Source organism: Festucalex cinctus, chromosome 12 (assembly GCF_051991245.1).
Source record: "Festucalex cinctus isolate MCC-2025b chromosome 12, RoL_Fcin_1.0, whole genome shotgun sequence".
Taxonomy (NCBI): Eukaryota; Metazoa; Chordata; class Actinopteri; order Syngnathiformes; family Syngnathidae; genus Festucalex; species Festucalex cinctus.
Window position 1 is genome coordinate 6,112,484 of NC_135422.1, and position 23,771 is coordinate 6,136,254.

A 23,771-nucleotide genomic window follows, 5' to 3' on the forward strand; every position below is an offset into this window, starting at 1 on the left:
TGGCACGCCCAATCCCCGCCCACTAAATGCAGCGAGCAGGGCCCTCGGGCAAGTATTTTCAGGACGGCGATATTTCTCTTCCAAGCAAGCGAAGGGGGCTTTAATTTTTTTTTTTTCGTGAAGGGTATCTTCACTACCTCATCGTGCAATTGACAATTGTGTAAATAAATACTAAAAAAAAATAATGCATATAAAATATGAAGCAATAACCCCCTCGAATGATTTCTTGCTTTGATTTGATCAATAAAATGTTACTTTTTTTTTTTTTTTTCCATTTTACTCATTTATTACAGGAGAAAAAAAAAACATTCACAAACTTGGATGTTTTAGTACAACAAGCATTTCACTGAATAAGAAATAAACAATTTACATATTAAAAGCATCAGGGTTAATTAGCTAATGAGCATTTTTGAGCAACTGTGCCATGGAATAAAATATTTAGAAGCGGTTCTTGGTAAGTGTAACTGGCATATATACAACAGTAGTTATGGAGCATTTTGTATACTGCAAGCCAGTGGGATCAAAGTGTTTAAAGAGGATTTAAGGGTACATGCCAAAAATGAACATTGTTAAATACATTAGATAGAATTTCAGGTATTTAAATATTTGTACAGTTCACAAGAAAAGAAGCAGTTAAAAAAAATCCTTGATGCTGCTGAACAATAAGCAACATCCACTTTAAAAACCACAGATTTATCCTTTGGTTGATTATGTGTGTTTACTTTTGAAGTAGTTCAGCTTAATGACGTTGTTAACTGCACGTGATGAGAGGTTGTTCAATAGCTCCTTTGCAATTTCGCCACGATTGATGCTGACTAGGAAACATTAAAGTAAAAAGCATTCATTTCGTGCGTGCGACAGCTCGCCACACACGCTCTGTGAGAGTGAACTTTGACCTCCTGAGTCATGATGAATGGCTACAATGTTTACAATTTAAAGTGTTGCGTGCAAAAGTTGAACGACAGAAGCCGCGCGCTCGTCGAGGAATTTCCCGTGAAATTGTTAGCGTCGACAATAAAAGAAAGCGTTAAGACAGACGTGACTCGAGCAAGGCTGATGTGTGTGTGGCGCAGCCCACAACCGGACGGCATCAAACCACCGTGACTACAAACAAGGCCCACACACTGGACAGCATGGTGAGGACACGTTTCCATACAGCCATTAGGAACCAAAAAATGCTTTACAAAAATAAAGTCAGCCCAGCAGTCGGGGGCTCAACGTACAGTAGAAATAGCTGGCCTTATAAAAATATAGTGATTTATTTTTTTTCTTAAACAGTTCTGGTAGAGTTTGCCGGGTGATGAGGAGGAGAAGGGTGGGCAAGGTGGGAGTGGGTGTGTCTGTGGGGGGTGGGCGGAGGGAGGGAAGCCCCGCAGTGACAAAAGTGTCCCTCTCAGTGCTGACTTCATCGCCCTTGAGCTGCCTTTAGTGAATGTTGAGGTTCCGGAAGTAGTCAAAGGTGGCGCCCAAGGCCCAACTGGTCTCCACGTTGTTCACCTTCTTGGCCAGCTGGTGACAGATTCCAAACCAATCAGGTCAATGTCATCATCATATTTTTAAATGTGGATCACAGTGGTGTGACGTACCTGCAGAACGGTGTTGTCCTTGAAGCCGAAGCCCTCCTTGAGCAAGCAGGTGATGTACGTCATGTCCATGCACAGGAAGGGGCTGATGGAACGGTATTTGGTCATTTTGTTGCACACTGCAAACGTATGACACAACAGGGGTCAGATTCAATGTTACAAATATGCAGAAGTTTAAATAGATCTTATTTTGAAATTTGTGTTTTTAATTTGGAAGGTCGCTCAGTGTTTCCGTTTCCTAACCTTCTCTACTTCTCTGTTGTCATTCAGCTCATAACAGTGTCGTAGTCAAGTCAGTTTACATGTAGTAAATAACTTTTTCAAAACTCATGTAAACACATAGACAAACCTGAATATACGCTTACTGGGGTTTTTAAACAACCATGTATAGTAAGGCGTTTTTTTTTTTAAAAACGACCATGTATAGTAAGGCGTATTTTTTTATTTATTTTTTGTCAAACGACCATGTATAGTAAGGCTTTTTTTTTTTTTTTTTTAAATGACCATGTATAGTAAGGCATTTTTTTTTAAACGACCATGTATAGCAAGGCTTTTTTTTTTTTTTTTTTTTTTAAGGATCTTGTATAGTAAGGCTTTTTTTTTTTTTTTGAAGGACCATGTATAGTAAGGCTTTTTTTTTTTTTTTAATTGACCATATATAGTAAGTCGTTTTTTTAAACGACCATGTATAGTAAGGTAGTAAGGCGTTTTTTTTTAAACGACCATGTAGAGTAAGGCTTTTTTTTTTTTTTTTTTTTAAATGACCATGTATAGTAAGGCGTTTTTTTTTTAAACGACTATGTATCGTAAGTCTTTTTTTTTTTTTAACGACCATGTATAGCAAGGCTTTTTTTTTTTTTTAAATGACCATGTATAGTAAGTCGTTTTTTTAAACGACCATGTATAGTAAGTCGTTTTTTTAAACGACCATGTATAGTAAGGCATTTTTTATTTATTTTTTTTAAACGACCATGTATAGTAAGGCTTTTTTTTTTTTTTTTTTTAATGACCATGTATAGTAAGATAGTAAGGCGTTTTTTTAAACGACCATATATAGTACTGTAAGTCTTTTTTTTTTTTAAACGACCATGTATAGTAAGGTAGTAAGGCGTTTTTTTTAAACGACCATGTATAGCAAGGCGTTTTTTTTTTTTTTTTTTAAACGACCATGTAGAGTAAGGCTTTTTTTTTTTTTTTTTTTTTAAATGACCATGTATAGTAAGGCGGGTTTTTTTTAAACGACTATGTATCGTAAGTCCTTTTTTTTTTTTTAACGACCATGTATAGCAAGGCTTTTTTTTTTTTTTTTTTTAATGACCATGTATAGTAAGTCGTTTTTTTAAACGACCATGTATAGCAAGGCATTTTTTATTTATTTTTTTTAAACGACCATGTATAGTAAGGCTTTTTTTTTTTTTTTTTTTAATGACCATGTATAGTAAGATAGTAAGGCGTTTTTTTAAACGACCATATATAGTACTGTAAGTCTTTTTTTTTTTTTTTTTTTTAAACGACCATGTATAGCAAGGCGTTTTTTTGTTTTTTTTAAACGACCATGTATAGTAAGGCTTTTTTTTTTTTTTTAATGACCATGTATAGTAAGATAGTAAGGCGTTTTTTTAAACGACCATATATAGTACTGTAAGTCTTTTTTTTTTTTTTTTTTTTTTTTTTAAACGACCATGTATAGTAAGGTAGTAAGGCGTTTTTTTTTTGTTTTTTTTTGCATGATGCAATGCATGATTAATGCAGTTAATTTAGTACAATAATTCACACTAACTTAGTTGACTGAGTGCACTCTGAGTTCAATACATCTGTGGTCGCATGCAGGATTTTTTTAAATGTGATGGGAAAAACAGCACACTTGCCGTAAATGCGGCCTTTGACACCAAATTGACACCAATTTCGATAAAATCCCATTTACTTGTAAATGTCCAAACTCCTGACCGCTGTGCGACCTGATTAAAAGGTGACCTTGTATTTTGTTTGGTGTCATACTAAACAGAAGGGTGCGAGTCTACGAGTTGGGGGGTTCGGCTAAAGGCTGCGAGTGGGCGGCGTTGTTGTGTGGTTGTCAGGTGGCACCTCCCGCCGCGGCCACACCGTCGCCCGTCGGCCCACACTCGGTGACCACGTGGGCGCAATGCAAACTGCCTTCGACCAAACTAAACATCGACAGCCCCTCTCAGTTTGAAAGCTCTGTTCTGGTTGCGCATACTTCACATTGTGCAGGAATGTTTTAAATTGTTTACCCTATAATGAAGCACATTTCTGTCTTATTTTAGCCAAAAAAAATTGGTTGGATTTCACAGCAATAAATTCAGTCTGACGGGAAACGCTGTGCCACGTCTTTTGCGTGCACAGGATAAGATGTCGTGCGGACGCTTTCGTATCGACTTACCCTCTTTGGCCCGCTTCTTAAAATCTCGGACTTCGATTGCGCCACCTCGGCTGCCGTCTACCGGGCGAGACCAAATGTGCAGTTTGAACAAGACTCCGAAGACAAATCAGGTGAACTCTTTTGCTTGAGCGCCAACTCACCAATGAGGCCAGACTCCACAGCTCTGTCGAAGTAGTAGGAGAACGCGTAGAACACGCTGCTGCCTTTCACCTCATAAGGCTGATGCACGATGCCCTTGATGACCTTCATCACCTCGTAGTAGCACAGCCTGTAGCCCGCGTAGCCTGGAGATAATGCGCGTTTCGTGTAAACGGCGGTGTGCGACGGCGGTACGGTCGCCCCGGTTTGGGTTTCCGCCGCATTATAGACGAAGGGGAAGCCCCAACGTGTCAACCTCAATTGTGTCGCTGTGACAAGAGCGGCGGTAAGTGCTGCCATGACGGCCTGTCTATTTTTACCGCATAATTGTGAGCGGTCCAGATCGAGCCGCTCGTTACACTCACACGCTCAGAAATGAAAAAAAAAAAAAAAAAAAAAAACACAAAAAACCTCAAGGACAACATCTTTTGGCTCTTCGACTGTGGTATGGGACTGACTGCCTTATTTGTGGAGGTAACTTACTCTTTTCTTTTCGATGCAAATTGAGGTAGAAAACACGTACGTATGGCGCTAAAGTTGAAACTTAATTTGCGTGGACTTACCATCTGGAACTCCGCTGACTTTGTAAGTGGTTCCACCAAAAGTCACATCTTCCTTGAACTTTTTTGGGAGACAGGAGCTGGTGAAGACTTTCCAATCCAGACCTAAGATATCAAAAAAAGCAAATTAGCCCATTTTTCATTAACAGGTCCACCATATTTTATATAAAGAGTTTTAGTAGACGGACTACCATCAGCTCCCAGTGCGCCGAGAGTTGCCAACCGAGCCGCATACAGGCCATTTCCAAGGTAGCTGTAAAGTGAATATATCAGCTTTTACCAAATACTTTTATTTCATAACCTAATAAATTGACAATACGGCAACTTTGGCTACTTACCTGTGTGTGTAGAGCTGATATGTGCTATTGAACAAGTTGAATTTGGCGATGTAGCTAAGGGGAGCAGATTCAACAGTTTTCTGGTGGATAGAAAAAGCACATGGTGTGTTATGGTGTGTTTTCATTTCATTTCATTCATAATTAATATTTGGGTGTAGAATCCAAAACTCATTTCAGATTTTCTCTATCAAGGATTTTTTTTTTTTTTTAGCTATAGGATCCCCGTTTTCTTAAAACAAACAAAAATGGTGTATGTACACAGTTGGGTCAAAAATAACCCAAATTGGGTCAGAATGGACCGACCCAACTTTTTTGAGTTAATTAACCAAAAAAGTTGGGTCAAATGAATAACCAACAAAAAATGACTATTATAAATCGGTTATTAACTTGGGTTAAAAAAAATTTTTTTAAATTATTAATGAACCACAAAGCAACCCAATGTTAGATTATTTGTGGGTTATTTAATTAACCCAAAAAGTTGGGTGTGTTTCACCCAACTTTTTGGGTTAGATTGAACCCACAAATCAACCCAATTTGTTGTGTTTGCTTTATGGATAATTCATTTGACCCAACCTTTTGGGTTGATTAAATAACCCATTTGAATTGGGTCAAAAATGAGCCAACCCAACTTTTTGGGTTTAATAATTGAACACAAAAAGTTGGGGTCGACTCATTTTTAATAATTAAACCCAAAAATCTGGGTCAAATTAAATTAGTAACCCACAAAGCAACCCGATGTTAGATTCTTTGTGGGTTATTCAATTAACACAAAAAATTGGGCGGGTTATTAATTTCACCCAACTTTTTGGATTAGATTGAACCCACAAATCAACCCAGTTTGTTGGGTTTGCTTTATCGATAATTCATTTGACCCAACTTTTTGGGTTGATTAAATAACCCATTTGAATTGGGTCAAAAATGAGCCAACCCAACTTTTTGGGTTTAATAATTAACCCCAAAATTGGGGTTGCTCAAAGATGCTCCTATTTAATAATTAAACCCAAAAAGCTGGTTGAATAACCCACAAAACAACCCAATGTTAGCTTGTTTGTGGGTTATTCAACTAACCCAAAAGGTTGGGTGGGTTTTCATTTCACCCAACTTTTTGGGTAAATTGAATAAACCAATTAAATTGCGCAAAAAAATGATACAAGTCAACATTTTTGAGCTAGTATTGACCACAAAAGGTTGGGTCAAATTAAATTATCATCTCACAAAGCAACCTTTTTTTTGGGGGGGGGGGTGGGGGGGGGGGGGGGTATTTAATTGACCCATTTTTTTGGGTTAATTGAATAACCCAAGAAAAGTTGGTTTGGGCTGTCCTTTTTTTGGTCCAATTTGGGTTATTTTTGACCCGACTGTTTTTAGTGTATGTAAATAAAACATTTATCAGACGCATCAGATCATATTTCACCTTTGACTTTGGAAGAAAGGTGATCTGTGTAGAGCCTCCTCCCAAGTCCAGAATTCCCACTGTCCTCTTTGTGCTGGAATATAAGTGGCCTGTAGTTAAAAAAACAAAAACAAAAACAAAAAACACATTTCACTGATTGGAGACAATAAGACGCCATTTACAAATGTCAGCATGTCAATCATTCACCTATTAAAATTATCAAGTCAGAAAAAGATGCACAAAACGATGACTCGCTCAGAATGAAATCATTTCATGGTGTATATCTTACAGCTGCTTTTCACAACAAATGATCTGTGTGGAAAAAAATGTGACAACTCATCACGTTTTTTCGAGGCCGTTTGGAAAGCTAGCGACCTCAGACAGGAGACAAGCGTCTTCCACTGCCTGGCTCAGATATGAGCCTCGTGACCACTAACACCAACATAGCAAAACACAAGCCGTGTCTTACCTGTAAGGAAGTTGACGGTGACCCAAGCCAGGACTCCTGGAACGACACACGGGTGCAAATTAACTGACACTGATTACAAAACTGCTGCGGAAGCACATTTACAGCGTTAACGTGGATTATCAAAAGCATACCTTCGTTTGTTCCATTCATAATGGTGACGCTGTTGTGTGGCACGTAGAAGGGAGATTCATGAAAAACATGTCGCACCTGAAAGAAAAGATTTTCTTTTTATAGTTTTTGATATAAAAACAAAAGCAAAATGAAGAAGCTGCAACAGTAGCAGATGACAACACCACAACAGCTGTTTTTTTTGCAACATCATAGCCACCGAACGGGCACTTTTTTATTTTTTTTTCCCCCCAGTGACACTTGTAAGCACTTAGTGGTTTCTCATCCCGCTCCTCGGCGGGGCGGCTGGCGTTTGTGCCAGAGTGTCTGAGGGCAGCGGGAGAGCGTGCCTCACCTCGTTCAAAAGAGCGTTGGCTTTGTCACCGGGCAGCAGGCGCAGGCCCGCCGTGGCCTTCAGGACCACCGGGGTCCTCCTCCACTCCTCTTCTGGCACCGTCTTCTTGGCTATCTTCAGCAGCTGACGCACCGTGTTGCCGCCCTGGGGGAGGACACGACAATTATAGTAACACAGGCAACAGCGCGTGTCCGGATTAGAAGAAGGTTCAAACGCAAAATATTGTGTCATTAAAAGTTGGCAAACGAAGCAGCATCAGCGAGTCTCGTTTGTGTAATTATTGTTTGCACGTGAACCCGACCCAAAGAACATACCAAGGGATTTGCCTTGTGTGCACTGATATGTACTTACACAATGCAATCTAATCGAAAAGCAACAAAAACAAATGTTTAACTGTTTTCTGTAGTTGCAATTTGCACCATTAAAACGGCAGCATAAAAATAACTCAATTTTGGTCGAAATTTTTTTATAGTTGTATTTGTGCACAAAAAAATTAATTGCTTGGTACAAAACAACCCAGAAAGACGGGTCAAATTGACCCCAGTAGCCAGGTCGGTTCAATTTTCAACTTTAAAAATTTTGACTCAGCAGGTTTAAGAGTATGTGATTGTGTATGTATAAATGTTTAACTGTAGGATATATTTTTTGGTAGTACATAAATACATTATTATATCATAGTATGCACCTGTCAGATTGCACTTCTTGATTGATAACTTCTCTAACTTAATGGTGAAGGCTTATACCCTTAAAACTGCTGGGTCAAGAATAACCTGCAGTTTAGGTAAAAAAAAAATTGGACCTATCTGGGTCAATTTGACCCAACATTATGGGTTGATTTGTAAAAAGTAATCTAATATTTGTGGAGAAAAACAAATTAAAAAATGGGTGGTTTTGATACAAAACAACTCATAGTTCAGTCCTATTGCCTTTTTTCTCAGGTTGGTTTAATTTTTGACCAAAATGTGGTTATTTTTGACCCACGGGTGCAAGCTGCAGCTACAATTATTTGTTAAATGAATGAGATTTTATTTTAATAAACAATATCATCTACTTTGTAACAAAACAACACCATTTTGAGGTTATGTACCAAAAAAAAGGTGGGTCAAATTGACCCAATTTTTGACCAATATTGTATTTTTTAACCAGAATTTTTCACTATTTAAATAAGTTTTAACATTTTCATACTCCTGTTCAGATTGGCAGGAGCTACACGATGTTTCAGTAAGGGATATTCTACATTTTTAATTTTTTTTTTTTTTTGATTGAATGCAGGAAAAAAAGTCAATGTAATCACTGCAACCAATAACAATAATTAACATATCATTAAGTAACACCCTGGCATCATCATTCTGAGTTTTAGATAGAGCTCACAATTATGTTTATATAATTAACAAAGTGTCCATTAATCATAACTCTAAGTAATGGTGCAAAATAAAATAAAATACTGCATACCTCCTCTGGGTTGTCTTTATAAGCAGAAAGTCCAGGTTTCACTGCATGATACATTTCATTGTCCAGAACTGGCAGCTCAACTGCAGGAATGAAAATGAAATCAATAATGAGACAATAAAACTGAGAACAAACAATGAAATAGGACTAAATGTAGCTTTACAGAGCATAAAAGAAAATAGAACCAGAAACACTCGAGTCACTTTTACAGCTGGTGATATTTAGAACGCATCACGTCACATCGGCTCCATCCGCTCCACGGCTCATTACAAAGTCAACCTCAGCTACTTTTAGCAGCACACTTGCCGGGGACGGATGGTCGAGCGAACGCGCTCACGCAGAGGGGCACAGCGTGGGGCTTACCTGGGTCTTTCTGGATGAATTTATAGATGTGGATCCTGGTGCCGGTGCTGCCCGCGTCGAACATGACGCCGTAGAAGACCCGGGTCATGTTGGCGGGAGCGCGGGGAACAGGAGCCGCCGACCGCTGGTGAGACTCGGGCTCCGGATGGACGACTCGCGGCTCCGGGTGGAAGGTCTGGATGTCTTCGGGTGTCGGGTGAAGGAGGCGGGGGATGGCGGGATACCTCGGCGCGAAGGGATGACGGGGAGCGGGCGGCGGGTTCACGACCTCCGGGAGGTGGTTTTCTATGTGGTTGGAACTGGAAGGCTGGCGGAAGCGGATGAAGTGCGGGAAGTAGCGGTGGGGCCGGTAGTAGGTCGCCTCGGTCAGGAGGCTCCCGGCGAGGAGCACCAGCAAGAGCGAGAGGAGATGATTCGGCGCGGCCATGGCGAGAAGAGATGAGGTGAGGAGCAGTGGAAGATGCTGCAACAAAGTTGAGTGCTCAGTGGACGCACACACAGGACTGTCCCCTCGTGTGTTTACACTATATAAAGACATATGGGCTTGGCGAGGGGCCACACCGGGAGCAGCAATCCTCCAATCCTGTGGCGGTCCATCCCCACCAGTCCAGTCCCCCCTCTTGTTGGAAGCGGAGCTGGAGATTACCTGCCTCTCTCGCTTTTTTTTTTTTTTTTCCTTCATCACTTTCTCTTGGAAGGAGGAGGGTGCTTATTTCTGGCTATGTTTTCCCTCCTCATCTTTACTGGATGTGGAGGCCCCCCTTTCTAGGAAAAGGGAGGAGGGGTCATAAAGAAGTCAAGATGAATAGGGGGGAAACACTCCGTAGAGTAGTAATAGTAATCTTATACGTATAAAATTCCGTATGCACGCATTCATTTTATGGATGTTCTTGTGATTATTTTAAGAGTTTACAACTACATTTCTGGATTGTGGGTTAACTCTAGTGTTGTTCCGATACCGATACTGGTATCGGCAGAGGTGCCGATACTGCATAAAAACAGTGGTATCGGTATCGGTGACTACTCACAAGTAACATGCCGATACCATTAATTCCAATGCTAATATAGGATTTTGGATGCAGCATCTTGTGTCTTGCTCGTGCACGACATTCACTGGTATGTGACATGTTCACTGCATGCCGATCGAAGATATCCTATTGGCCCTTAAATGCTCTGAACCAATGGCAGGACAGCTTTTTCATGTTGAGGAAAAAAAACCTTAAGTATCGGTATGGTATCGGTATCGGCCGATACTGCAAAGCTGGGTATCGGTATCGGGAGCCAAAAAACCGTATCGGAACAACACTAGTTAACTCTATAAAATATATAACTCTAACATTCCAATGAAGAGAATGTAGTTTACTGCTGTTCATTAGGAAGTCAACCCAAAAATGTTCTTAACAAAATAATATATTGTATCGGCATTCTGATTAATATTGCGTTGGTGGAATATGAGTTGAGCAGCAAAATCCCACTGTTTTTATTCATCTTAGGGGGCGGCCATTTTGCCATGCACTTGCTGTCGACTTAAAAATGACATCACAGTTGCTCAGCTTCACGAAACAGGTGAGCCGCGATTGGTTGTTAGCTGAGCAACTGTGATGTCATTTTCAGAGGACAAGTGGCAAAATGGCTGCCCCCTGAGATGGATAAAAACGCAAACAAACACGATATTAATCAGAATATCGTGTTTAGACTAGTGTGGGTGCATAGAACATATTGAAATTTGGGGGGTTGACTTCCCCGTTAATAAAAGACTTGAATGATGGTTGGACAGACATAAGACATAGACTAGAAATTTAAAATAATCTAAAATTACCATTAAAATCATGCAATTTTAAGGTGAAATGCTATATTGTAAATATAGTACTTCAGGTTTTGCGCGGGAAATTTTATGTATCAAACGTATTAGTACGTACTTGGTATCAGTTTGGATGACTACTCAAGAATTGAGTACTCTGAAAAAAAGTGGTATCAAACATCTCAATAGAGATAAATCGATAGATGGGTAAAATGTGGCTAATTATAGTTTATAGTTTGTGGCTTTGTTCAGTGGCTTGTATCAAACACATTTTCTTAACCCAACTTAACCTCTCTTTCATAGTCGCGCAGTAATCACCACATTAAATGTGCAGCAGTCTTACCAACCTTAAAATATGCAAATGTGATCTGCACTCCAGCTGGCACAAAAGTTGAAAGAATGTTAAAATCTCACTCCCACTCATCTGGATCGGCCACAGGCTTGTTTCCTTACGAGGGCAACATATTTGGGCAGCAGGGCACGTTTGAAGAGAGAATGCCGTTTAGGTGGGTGTTTGGCAAAGTGCATCAGTGGCCCGCTGAAGACTGATGATCAATTCAATGGGAGCATCCCTGCACGGTGACCCTATCCCAACCTCGGCGGCCCTAACATGTGGTTTACTCGTTCACCTCATGTGGCGGGTGACTGAGGGGAGAAAGTGAGCAGTCAAGGGTAATTGGGAGGGCAGAGCTCACGCGCGAATGCAGGACGTCCACGCAGAGGACAATATTCGGGGAGGGGCGGGGCTTGGCATCAGCATCCCCCCATCATGCCATTCCCCTCCCAGGACACTCAACTGTGCAAAGCGCTGTTCCAACACTGTAATTTGAACTAAAAATATTGGACTCTCTTCCTCCTTCCTTTTCTCTAAATACTGTGGCTACTTTTTTCAAGCCTGTGGTTGACCGCAGTGGTCGTTCGCCGCTATCAAAGCGTACATGTGCAGGACCTCTCAATGATATGTGCCTATGTACACTCATTTGACTGCAATTATGCCACCAACTGTCGCATGTTTTGGAGAAGTACAGTTGTGCGTGTCATTAATTAATTACACCCGTCATACATCATGTGAAAATTCAACTTACTCTCTGCTGCATATTGATAAAATAGGGCTGTTCTTCTTGATAAGGGTGCTTTGCTCAAAGGCACATCAACAGTCATGCGTCCAATATTAAATGTACTGCAAAAAAAGGCAGCGTTCAATTAAATGTGAATAGTTATAATTTAAACATAATAAATATGGCTTGAGTTTTCCGCCTACAAGGTCAAAACAACATTTAGAGGGACATAGGTCGCAACATGTTCCATGAACACAAGCTGGAAGTCACCTCCAAACCTCTATCTACTAAAAATATGATGTCCAACCGCGACATCGTCTGACAACGTCCCCATACATATCATTGAAATACAACATCTGCGCTGAGATTGTGGCGAACATGTAACAGGATCACGCTCAGAAATTACAAGGATGAGAATATCTTTTTGGTACTCAGCTCTTTCTTGTCTGCGAGCTGAATGATCTGCTCTGCATCGGCGAACACAGAAGATGTCGGACCTTGCCAAGTTTTATTTGTTGTCCAGACAGTCATGTTTTCAGTGATTGGGGGGTTCTATGACAGCTCCTTCCGTGAACCTTCTTTGGGAATTCTGCTTGGGACAGACATGGTTTTGATGTTATTTTGTTCATGAGGGACTCGTAATGACGAATTGCTATCATATTTAATGGAAAACAACACTTTAATCTGGTGTGAGACAACATTTAATTGGTCTTGATCAGGGGTCTGCAACCTGCGACTCTGCAGCCACATGTGGCTCGTTGGTCCCTTTCCTGTGGGTCCCTGTGGCTCTCGCTCTAGTAATTAATTAAAAAAAAAAAAAAAAAAGTGTCGAAATTAATACACTTATTTTTATTTTATTTTTTTTTAGGTAAAATTCTGTTAAAAATAGTTAATGATTTAGATAAAAGAAAAAAAATATTCAAAAAATGTCAGAACCCAAAATTTTAAGTTACCAGAAAAAAAAGAGGTGAAGGGTAGATTAAAAAAAAAAAAGTTTAAAAAAATGACCTAAAAGTGTTCAAAAAGTGACCATAAAATGTCCAAAAGGGAAGAAGAAAAGCAGAAAATTACCATAAAATGTACATGAAATTGCGAAAAAATGGCAATGATTTGGGGAAGAAAAAGGCAGAAAAGAAAACAAAAGAAGAAATCCTGAAAATTACCATAAAATGTCCATAAAATTGCCAAAATTGTCAGAAAGTTAATAGCAAAAAAAGGGCAAGAAAAAATGTAAAATAAATAAATAAATAAATAAATAAATAAAAATAGCCATAATAGGTCCAAAAAAGGAAGATGAGAGTCATAAAATGATCATAATATGCCCATAAAATTGCCAAAAATGTCAGATATTGAACATAAATTAATTGTGGAAAAATGTATATGCCTCCTTTAGAATGCTTAACTGTCACACACATGTAAAGAACCATTTTTTGGGGGGGGATAACATTTTTGATAGCAAAGACGCTGGAGATTTGGTGCTTAAGATGTGAAAGTATTTTTTCACATTAAAAAAAAAAACATGTTGCGGCTGTTCCTTCCTTGGAATAAGTGCATAAGTGCTACCCAAAAAATAGAAATAAAATAAAAATATCACGTAACCCAACGATGACCATGATCTACAATGGTGGTCCATATCTAAGAATAAGAGTTGCAACAAAAAAAGACAAAGAAAAAGCAAACTACATTTCCGCTCACCAGATAAGTTGAGCTCTTATGTGATGTGACGTCATCCATGATGACAGTTCAAACTCACTTTTAGAAGCCTTTTACTTGAATATTTGAACATTTTATGGTTCCACTGTCCTGCAAAGTGACAGACAAACAAAGGTAGTCAAAAACATAAATTGCTTTGTGGATATATGGTTTTTGCATGACCCTGCCAAAAGACAGACCAACCAAAGTTGTCAAAGACATGACTTGCTTTGTTGAAATATGTCTGAATATTTCACAGTGGTTCACACATATATGTTGCAAGGAATGTGCCCATACAATAAATTCTATACATTTGGATAGCGGTGATCCACTTGCGGGCAATTGAGGGGGGCAGACTGCTTCTACGGCACACAGTGGTGTTTCGATTATAAAGTCATGCAATTGAGCTGCCCGTCCAAGTAAAATGTCATATGAGGGCAGATTTACACCAGTAATTTTAGAAATGTGCCACTACGGGCTGTAAATCATGTTCGGATGCCCTATAAAAGTGCACCACCATGGCATGACACAGCATATTACCAACAGTGTTTTAGAGCAGAAGTCGTTTCAATACCAGGGTTGGTATTTTGCTTCAAGTTAAGTGAAACCGTAAAGCACGAGAAGGGACCTCAGCTTTGTAATCTACACAGCGTAATATATCATTAATATGCTGCAAGGTTGGCCTCAGGAATGCCATGTTTGTGGGTGTCCTACCCCTAAAGGTCCACTGAAGAGGCCCAAACCTTGTCATTACAATTCCAATGATAATGACAGATTTGAAATGTTCGGGGTTATTTCAGTTTTTCTCTCCTCACTGTCATAGTAATTACCTTTAAATTTAGTCTTCAAACTCCGTTCGCCATGCTCGAGCACTCAACAGCCCTATATGATCCACTTAACTGTAGCTACGCCCAACACTTTTTGCAATATCTTGTGTACAGTATGGTTTGATCAACCGCCGATGGGTGACATTTAACACTCTCTGAAACAGATGACATGGAGAATGGAGTGGTTTGGAATTATAAGCTTTGTCTTTTGTTCCCATAAACACAAGTACACAGTCCTGTAGCACAGTGTTTCCCGACCTTTACCGAGCCAAGGCACCCATTTTTCTACATTACAGCGTTTGACCTGCATGTCACTCTATGTCACTGGCATTGATAGATAAAGATTAGGGCCTTATTTCAAGGCATCAAAATATGCTGGGATATTTAACATTTACAATTCATTTTAGACACAGTATGTGCCACGCAAAACAATGAGTCATTTTGTTTTGGGAAAACGTGTTTTAAAAAAAAAACATTTTGATGATTCAATGTTGTCTTTGTGCATTTCAGCTTGTGCGCATTCCACATCCACACACATCGTCTGCACTTTACAATGGATTTGGTCTGCTAAAGAAATAAGCTATGTTGACAATGCGGCTTGAGGAAATCATCTAACCACTGGATTCCCAGACGCATCACTAGAAATTGCTTTTCTGGCAATTACACACCGGCTGTTGTATCAAATGTGCATGCCTCACATAGGGCAGGATCCCAGTGGTTTCAGACATTTGAACTTTACTAAATCGGAAGATTTATTCCTCTAACAACTTCTTGTTTTTAATCTCTATATTTTAACAAATACATTGGTACTTTCAACTCGTTACGTTAAGAAATACTTTTCATTTTTTTTCAAACTTTGAGAGATGAGATGTAAACTTGAATAAGGTCAAGTCAGCTTTTCCCTCCAGCGATAACAAACTGATACCCATCAAACATGCACAATCAAAAATGTGCATTTACCAATACTGGTGGCGACGGACATGCCCCCAAATATTTTCATTTTCATTTCCTTCGTCAATTCACAATATTGAGAGGACTTATTTATTTGCCTTTGTGCCAAGCTATTTGTACTTTTATTTCAATAAATCGGAAAAACAACAACAAAAACAACAAAATAAACAAACAGCTATTTATTACCTGTTTGTGAGTGCCACTTCTGCAGGATCATGTAGCAGAGACATGTGAGCCTCCGTTGAAGTGCAGCGTTTCCATGGCGACGCCAGTACACAACTAGTCCAAGCAGGTTGCACAAGAGATGCTGTCACCACTATTAGTATACCTTCGCTAGCATTATCTGTGGGTTGCCATTTTAAGAAGTAAAAAAAAAATGCACCGGAAGAAGGTTGTCAAAGTGAAAAAGACAAAAACTGGGTGAGTTCCACATTTTGTTCTTCATTTAATTAACCACAATTTCGCAACAAAGCATCACCTCCATTTACTGCTTCGACTCAGGAGAAGAAAGAAGAGCGGAAAACGGGAGCCCAAAACAGACAAAGACTTGGACCTGGAGAGTGCCAAAGCTAATATTACCCTTTGGGAAGTAAGACTCCGGGTAACTGAGCAGACACTCGCGGAGTATCGCGAGAGCTGCGGCCAGCTGGCGCGCGCCAACACTCAACTTGGCAACAAGGTGGCACACGCGGAGCGGGAAATGCGTGAAGCCACCGCCCACTGGCAGAAGCGGGATGCCGCCAAAGACGAGAAGGCTAGTAGCCAAGGTACACTACGTCAAGGCTTGTAATATTTTAACAACGTGTTATCTATTTTTCATAGATTAATGTACTTCATGACACGCTCAAAAGTCAAGAGGCGCTAGCTCTTGAGCAGCAGAACAAGCTGGTGAGTGCGGTGCGTGATGACGTCATTGCGTATTTACGTAAATTGTTGCTAGGTGCTTTTTGGGAACTGGATTGAAAATGTGTTAAATTTAACAACAAAAATACAATATTGGCCTAAATGATGAGTGCACATAGCCTGCACATTGTATTTAATCGTCAGCATCTCAGGTAATTACGGTTGCAATTTCATAGATAAATATTGTGAACTGCTCCAGGTAATTATGTGGCAAGTTATATTTTCTTTTAAAGTTACATAACTTGCACAAAGTACAGTCATTTTACGTGTCCTCGGCGCTGATCTTTCCTATAGTTAAGAATAAGCAATCAGACAGACTTGACACAACTTCAAGCCACTTTTACAAGACAACAAAGCAAAAATCATCCTGCATCTGTTTTCCATGCATCTTGCAGCGCTTACTTCATGCTAGTAAAATGGCGGCGGAAAATGAGGCACAGTCTGGAAACATCTCCGTTTTAGACATGTATGCGACTGTCACGTATGTCAGAAAATTAAATGTCATGTGGTGGACTCCGGACATGGTGCTTATATGCATTTTTGGGCAATAAAATTATCCCCCCCATCAAAAGAGGCATCTGGCTGAGGGCTGAGACAGCATAAATATGGAATTTTGATATGTTCAACCAAACAATTACCCTATAAAGAATTTTGTAAATGGTGCGACCACATAGCTTGTGGAATACTCAGATGTAAAGCTGATGGTTTTTTTTGTTTTTTTTTTAAAGATAGCAGTCTATATTTTATGTGTAGATTTTCCTAATGTAGGCAAAAGCTCCACAGCTATGTAAAGAAGATTGATTTGGCCAAAGGATGTAATCAAATGGGTGATAACCTCTCATTTAGTCATCTTGTACATGTTTGTGGGAGCATATTTTGCCAGTCTCTAGTGATTTTGGTCACTTTATCACATTTTTCTTAGACAGTACTGGTTTCTCTGGTGGCATCTTGAGGTATTATCTTCAACTGATATGACCTTAAGTTGGTGCGCTCCTAACATGGTGGGATCTTGGTACTCGGATCTTGTTCCCACTCATATAAAAGATGTATTTGTTAGGGATAGACCGATTATTGGCCAGGCTGATTATCGGTGCCGATATTTGGCATGTTGACAAATATCGGCATCGGCCTTTTTACGAATCTGAAGGCCGATAAAGCTGGAATCTCACTGAGCAGCGAATGCTTGCAAACGTAAAAAATTTTGTGCTTTCATCAAGATTTGTAAGATGTTTATAATACACTTTTTACTTGTTGCAAAGACTTTTCAAACATATTCAGACAATTGTTCACTGTCTGCGAAGATCTTTTGAACCCTGACGAAAACCCCAAATTAGATACATTTAATTTTGTATACATTTGTCACTGCTGACACCGGGAAGTCCCAACACTTTTTAATTTATAAAAAAAAAAATAATGATAAAAAAAAAAAAATAGAAATTACGTTAAAATTTTGGAAAACTATTTACAGTAGAAAATTTTAGAAAACTATTTATTCTCTGCAAACACTGAAGCCCCAACACTTTTTAATTTATATAAAAATAATAATAATAATAAAAAATACAATAAAATTAGAAATTATGTTGACATTTTGGAAACGTTTATTTACAGTTGAAAACTATTTATATATTTATTTATTTATTCACTTGCTTAGTTTTGAATTTAGCGTAACACATGCTGATGACCCTGGAAGTTCCCCACAATTTCTGTTAATTTTTAATTAAACAAAACTGTCTATTCATAATATGTTTAAAATTAAAAGAAAAACTTTTTTTTTTTACGCTATTATTTTCTCTTTTACTGAAAATGAATATCGGCTTGAAATATCGGTTATCGGCCTCCTTGACGACTAATAAAAAATCTGCATCGGCCCTGAAAAAAAGCATATCGGTCTATCACTAGTATTTGTACGACTTCTCTTATACTTTCAACAGATTGACCATTACACCCTCGAAATCAGTGAGATGAAGGAGCTGTTCAGAAAGCGCGCCGGTCAGTTTGAGACAATACAGGATGGATTCAGGACGATCGAGGAGTTCCAGACGAGAAAAGCTCAGATGGAGCAGGAGCTCAAGGATGTGCGTAACGAACCTTTATTTTGAATTTTCCCAATTCTCATTTGCTTTAGCACATTAGTATGATAACCACCGGTATATTATAGATCAGAAAAAGCATGGAGCTCGCTGAGGAGGAGCACAAGGAAAAACGTGACGAGATGGAGCAAAGATTCTACCAAGAAAAGGTATCTTGTGAATACAGTTGACATGATTTCCCAGTAAAGAATAAACTTCCTCTCAGGCTCGATTGGAGAAGGACGCCGAGGAAGCGATAGCGCAAGTGGAGGAGCAAGCCCACCATGAAGCTGTTTTGTGAGTGCGCCCACTGACGGCCTAATTTTAATCTTTTACTGCACGTTCAGACCCAAAAGAACAACTATTTGGTCTTATGAATATATCATTTAGATTTTAATGTTGTTTCTGAGCCGCACTGCTCGGTCATGTGCTCGATAGTGGACCGAGCCAACAATCACATCCCACACATCCCAGAAAGGCCTTCAGGGAGGAGAGTGTGAGGCCCAGTTTGGTCAGTTTGGTCAATGAGCTAACACTTGACCGAACAAAAAAGCAGCTGCAAAAACCTTCTTTACCTTTTATTACTGTATAGCATGTTTAAACATTGATCATTAATTCATTATAAATAGATAAATACGAATAAATAATTTTTTAATTGTAATTATGAATTAACTCACAATTAATTGTAATTTTATATCTGTTCTAAATGTACAATAAAATATTTATTTTTTTATTTTAAGTTTTCATCCGCTTGTTAACATAAAAGTTGAAAATAAATGTTAAACTAACAGAAATGTGGCTGCATCTTTTAGTCCTTGATACAGTAATAATTCATAAAATTGAGTTAAAGTTAAAAAGCGAGTGTGATATTGCTTTGTTTTGAGGTCATTTTCTACCACTAGATGGCAGAATTGCATTTGTAAGACGCTGGTGACAGCTCAGTGCATTTTTCTTTTCATATTAAGAGCTATCTAATCTTTAACATGAAGTAACTTGTGAAAGTCTGCACATTTTTAAATTTGTAAAATACAACTTGACTCCAGTCTTCACAAATATATGCATTATTATTAAATGTATTACTGCTAAATTTTAGAATTCCCCCAGTACAGACTTAGTAAGGGGCGCGTTAAAAAAAAATTAGTGGCGTTAAAAGAACTTTAAATTTACGGAAGCGTAAGGCTGCCGATGTGGAGTAAACGTTTTTGGCTGGCAAGTATGTTCGAACATATTTGCAAGTACGTTCGAACATATTTGCGAGTATGTTAAAACATATTTGCGAGTATGTTTGAACATATTTGCGAGTATGTTTGAACATATTTGCGAGTATGTTCAAACATATTTGCGAGTATGTTCGAACATACTCGCCCGCCAAAAGTGTTTACTCCACATTGGCAGCTCTACGATTCCGTATAAATTAACTCAAAATTAACGCACAAATTTTGACACCCCTAGTTATAAATTTAATAAAGTGCCATAAGATCTCAGCAGGCATTTTTTAGAGCTGAAGTCTCTGTGCAGTTTAAAGAGAAAGTGGAGCATAGCTACTCAACAGTGATCATCAATATTGACCCCAAAAATGATGTATTGGAAAAAAATATGAAGAAGTGGAATGGGGAGAAACACAATTAGTCGGAGTTGGTGGACAGAAAGCTTTGGATTTATTCAATGTGGACAACCAAGCAAGTATTTGAACCGGACGAAACAACTGTATGTGGGCTCGGGCCACACTTTGTCCACCTCTGGAATAAACTATTTATAAAGACATGAATAAAGCATCATACTACCCTTCCATTCAAAGGTTTTCTCCAAATGAATAATTATTGGGCTAACTTGTTTGCACTGGCGGCCCTTCAGACAGCTGGACGACGCCTCGCGCTGTGTGTTCAAGGAGAACGTCCGTCTCAATGAGACACTGAAGCACCACATGAAGGAGGCAGAGGAGCTGCACAAATTGGCAACCTCGTTGGCGAAGGAAAACACGTCCCTGGCGCTGGACAAGGTAACACTTGGGGCCAAAGGAGGACAAACAACATGGCTGCTATTATTAGGCCACGCTTAGATATAAAGACTTGCCATTTTTCCAATCACGGCAGTTATGAATGTCTAATTTAGGCGGCTCCTCTCCTTGTTGTTTGCTTGTTCTCTGTGGTCGCGGTGAAGTTTCCACTAAGCCGACCGGTTCGGTGGTTTCTCCTAATACAAATAAATATCGGCTACATTCAGCATACGTCTCTGAGATGATGACAGTAAATTGTTGGGAATCAGACCCGACCCAGCAGACAAGCTTGGGATACAATTCATGGCTTGTTTTCCCCATCTACACTACTCACAAAAATATCAGCGATATCCAGCTAAATTTCAGGATGAACTAAAAAAAACCTCGTTTAATCTTCTGAATTCACATCCAGCTGTTCATTGTTTAACACATTCACTGACAGCCCAGCAAAAATGCATTATTTGACGTCTTTTTCCGTCAATGGCAGTCAATGAGTTAATATGAGATGTAACCAAAATTGACAGATTTTTAAGCAAAATTTGCCTTAAAAAAAGAAAAAGGGAAAAAAGGATGCTGCAATATAATCACAAAATATATTGGCACTTTGTGTTTAAAACATTCACTGCCATCCCAGCAAAAATGCATTATTTGACGTCTTTTTCCGTCAATGGCATTCAATGAGTTAAGTAGATTTTGCACTACTGTATCCGTCGTCCTATTATTATTATTATTATTGATGAATTTATGACATTATTAGACTTATTGCATTTTTGTTTGAGTCAATTGAAATTGTAGGAGAATTGTTTTGGTGTCAGGATGTCACAATGGGAACAGCTTGATGGTATTGGTCAAAACATACCGATTAAGGAGATCTTTATTTGTCGGTTTCTGGATCAAACGCCTCTTGTACAATGTTGCCGTTTCAGTTCCTGCAAGCTGTGTAAAAAGTACTGATTTGGACATTCAAACGTTGAGAGAAGCTTCAAATTAAATTCACATTTATCGTTTTATACGTCTTGTGTCCACTCCTCCAGAAGACACTGGACATGCTGGCAAAGAAAAACGCAGCCCAGATGGTGGCCCAAAAACAAGAGCTGACCCATCTGAAAGAAAAGGTCGCTTCCCTGGAGCAAACTCTGGAACAGAAACGGGATGAACAAGCGCGTCGCGTGCAGGAGATGCTGCTCAGCTCTCAAGTGGACAAGGCAGAGTTGGAGAAACTCCAGAGTGCGCTTTCCGTGCGAGAGAAGGAACTGAAGCACGTCAAGAGGCTCGCTGGCGCCATCACGGAGCAGCGCTCCGAGTTAGAGCGCTTCTTCCACGAGGCTCTGGCTCAGGTGAAGGAGGAGATAGCGGCCAGTCGGCTTCGGTACAAAAAGGAGGCGCAGCAGGCTTATCACTTGACGCTCAGACAGGCCACAGCGGGAACGATCAAATTCCCGCCCATCCGCACCTTCCACAACACTCCGTATAGCACCAACTCGGTCTACTCTGACATGGAGGAGGCCGCACGGTGGTAAACGTTATCTCATCTCTTCTGCGAGACGATTCTTCATCACTAAACTTCACTTCTTTTTCAGGATGCATCCACCAGGAAGTAAAGTGGAAATTTCGGATCTCACTTGGGAGCAAAAGGAACGAGTTCTCCGTCTCCTCTTTGCTAAAATGAATACACAGAGGCCAAGGTAAAATCGTCTTTTTTATTTTTTAATGAAAGCATGAACTCAGAGGAACAAAGTGCAACATTAGTCAGGCTGAACTTCTGGTGATTCCTCCCTCTTTTTTTTTTTTAATGTTTTTAACAGTCATTTTCTCTGCTTAAGAGGATGCCATGAAAACATCAGTTCGGCTTCAAACAATTTTCTTTTCCGTCCTGCTGCTTAAAAAGAGTAAAAGAAAAAGAGTCTGGGCACAATAGTAAAAATAGAAACAAACATCTGGTCACGTCAATGCGCTTTCAGGCTATTGGCTCCTCGTCACGTGCGCGCTCAAGTTTATTTCGTCCTTTGAACATTTGCGGTCAGAGAGCAGCTGGAAACATGATTTGAGGGGGGACTGTTGAGCGTATCTGGATGTATGGCAAGAGGTGATCGCAGAAGCACGAAGTCCACTTGAACAGCAGAACATCTTTCGGCTCGTGTGTGGATCTTATGTGGCGGGCAGACACACACAATGTGCTTCAACTGCAAATCTTCATTCCCCTTGACAGGAGAGCCAACAATCTGGCGGCGTCCTCGTCTGACGGTCCTGTCGCTGGGTAAGACACCAAATGAAATGTTCCGGAAATAAAAGTTGTACCTCATCCTTGCAATTAGAAAGCCTTGCGCAGATTTACTGGGCCGCGCATTCCATGTTTAGCTGCAAAGACGGCGTGCTGTGAGAACATGAGTTGATGAATGCGTTACATTTCTGCATGTATAATGAGAATGAATTCCTTCTGGATTAGAGAGGAGCCCTGCGCCCTGTCAACCTTCATTACTCAGGCGCCTGACTCCCTCCTACCCACTGACTTCAACTGCCTGGTGGAGAGACGCACTACATGACCTCCGTGCGGCTTTGTTGGCCATCACTAAGCTTTGGATTGGTTGTTATTCAGTTTCTTGTATACCACATTGTTAACCATATATTGATTTAGCAAAAAAAAAAAAAAAAAAAAAAAAGGATGCTCGAGTACTATATAAATATAATAATAATATATAAAATATATAAAATAATATAATAATAAGTATAAATACTCAAAGTCTTCTGAAGTCTTACTTGACAAATGAATAAATAATGGCACAATGTTGTCAGTCCAAACTTTTTTTTTGCTCTCACGATCAAACCCACGCCATGACCACGTCTCCGTTTTGGGAGCGCAGAGTGCTACCAGTGAGCTAAATTTCCTAGCGACATAGCTCAGGACCTTATCTGAATGCTCAGGAAGTGAGGTACTTGAAAGGCTACTTTTTTCCTTTAAAAAATAAATAAATAAATAAGTATATAATAATAATAATAGGCCGTTTAAGTGGCCACCTAATACTTAATTGGGGTTCCACTGGGGGACAGGTATTACTGATTGGGGTGTCATTTTGTATTTTGGGCGTTTATGTTGTTACTTAGAGAGCGGTGATTTTGTGAATTAGCTAAAATTAAACAACAGTCAGTCGCCACAAGTGTAGCGGATGAGTGGTGGTGGACCTTTTTCTCCTCTCTACAGTGAACAAAACAAACACTTCACCCCAACACCTTTTGGAATGACAGAGTTACGGAGATTGTGATTGTTTCTAGCCAAAATCACGGACCTCATGAATGTTCATCCAGATAAATGAAACGAG

The 23,771-nt window shown here is 39.6% G+C and overlaps 2 protein-coding genes across 13 annotated transcripts; one reads left to right on the forward strand and one right to left on the reverse strand.

Annotated features, from left to right (window-relative positions):
- Nucleotides 1–313: 313 nt before the first annotated feature.
- On the reverse strand, nt 314–16,222 carry entpd5a (ectonucleoside triphosphate diphosphohydrolase 5a). Of its 11 annotated transcripts, none has more exons than XM_077539522.1 (17): nt 15,673–16,220; nt 13,770–13,819; nt 12,747–12,810; nt 12,044–12,605; nt 9,158–9,922; nt 8,798–8,877; nt 7,346–7,489; nt 7,014–7,089; nt 6,883–6,918; nt 6,435–6,523; nt 5,021–5,100; nt 4,874–4,935; nt 4,686–4,787; nt 4,125–4,268; nt 3,985–4,041; nt 1,587–1,702; nt 314–1,509 (listed from the first exon to the last, which is right to left on the reverse strand). In XM_077539522.1, exons 5-17 carry the CDS (start codon nt 9,837–9,839, stop codon nt 1,426–1,428), a joined length of 1,752 nt encoding a protein of 583 aa, XP_077395648.1. In that variant the 5' UTR covers nt 9,840–9,922; nt 12,044–12,605; nt 12,747–12,810; nt 13,770–13,819; nt 15,673–16,220; the 3' UTR covers nt 314–1,425. The 11 variants fall into 11 exon arrangements, with proteins under 11 accessions (XP_077395648.1, XP_077395646.1, XP_077395653.1 ...); XM_077539520.1 differs by having other exon boundaries at nt 13,712–13,819; XM_077539527.1 differs by having other exon boundaries at nt 9,158–9,620; nt 9,719–9,922; nt 12,044–13,819; nt 15,673–16,222.
- Nucleotides 15,609–23,096, forward strand: LOC144031971 (basal body-orientation factor 1-like). 2 transcript variants are annotated; one of them, XM_077539539.1, is made up of 11 exons: nt 15,609–15,906; nt 15,988–16,240; nt 16,309–16,374; nt 18,321–18,464; nt 18,548–18,628; nt 18,685–18,755; nt 20,313–20,457; nt 21,489–21,970; nt 22,035–22,139; nt 22,664–22,711; nt 22,901–23,096. In XM_077539539.1, the coding sequence occupies exons 1-11, from the start codon at nt 15,863–15,865 to the stop codon at nt 22,995–22,997; spliced, it is 1,536 nt and encodes a 511-aa protein (XP_077395665.1). In that variant the 5' UTR covers nt 15,609–15,862; the 3' UTR covers nt 22,998–23,096. The 2 variants fall into 2 exon arrangements, with proteins under 2 accessions (XP_077395665.1, XP_077395666.1); XM_077539540.1 differs by having other exon boundaries at nt 21,489–21,967.
- Nucleotides 23,097–23,771: the final 675 nt, after the last annotated feature.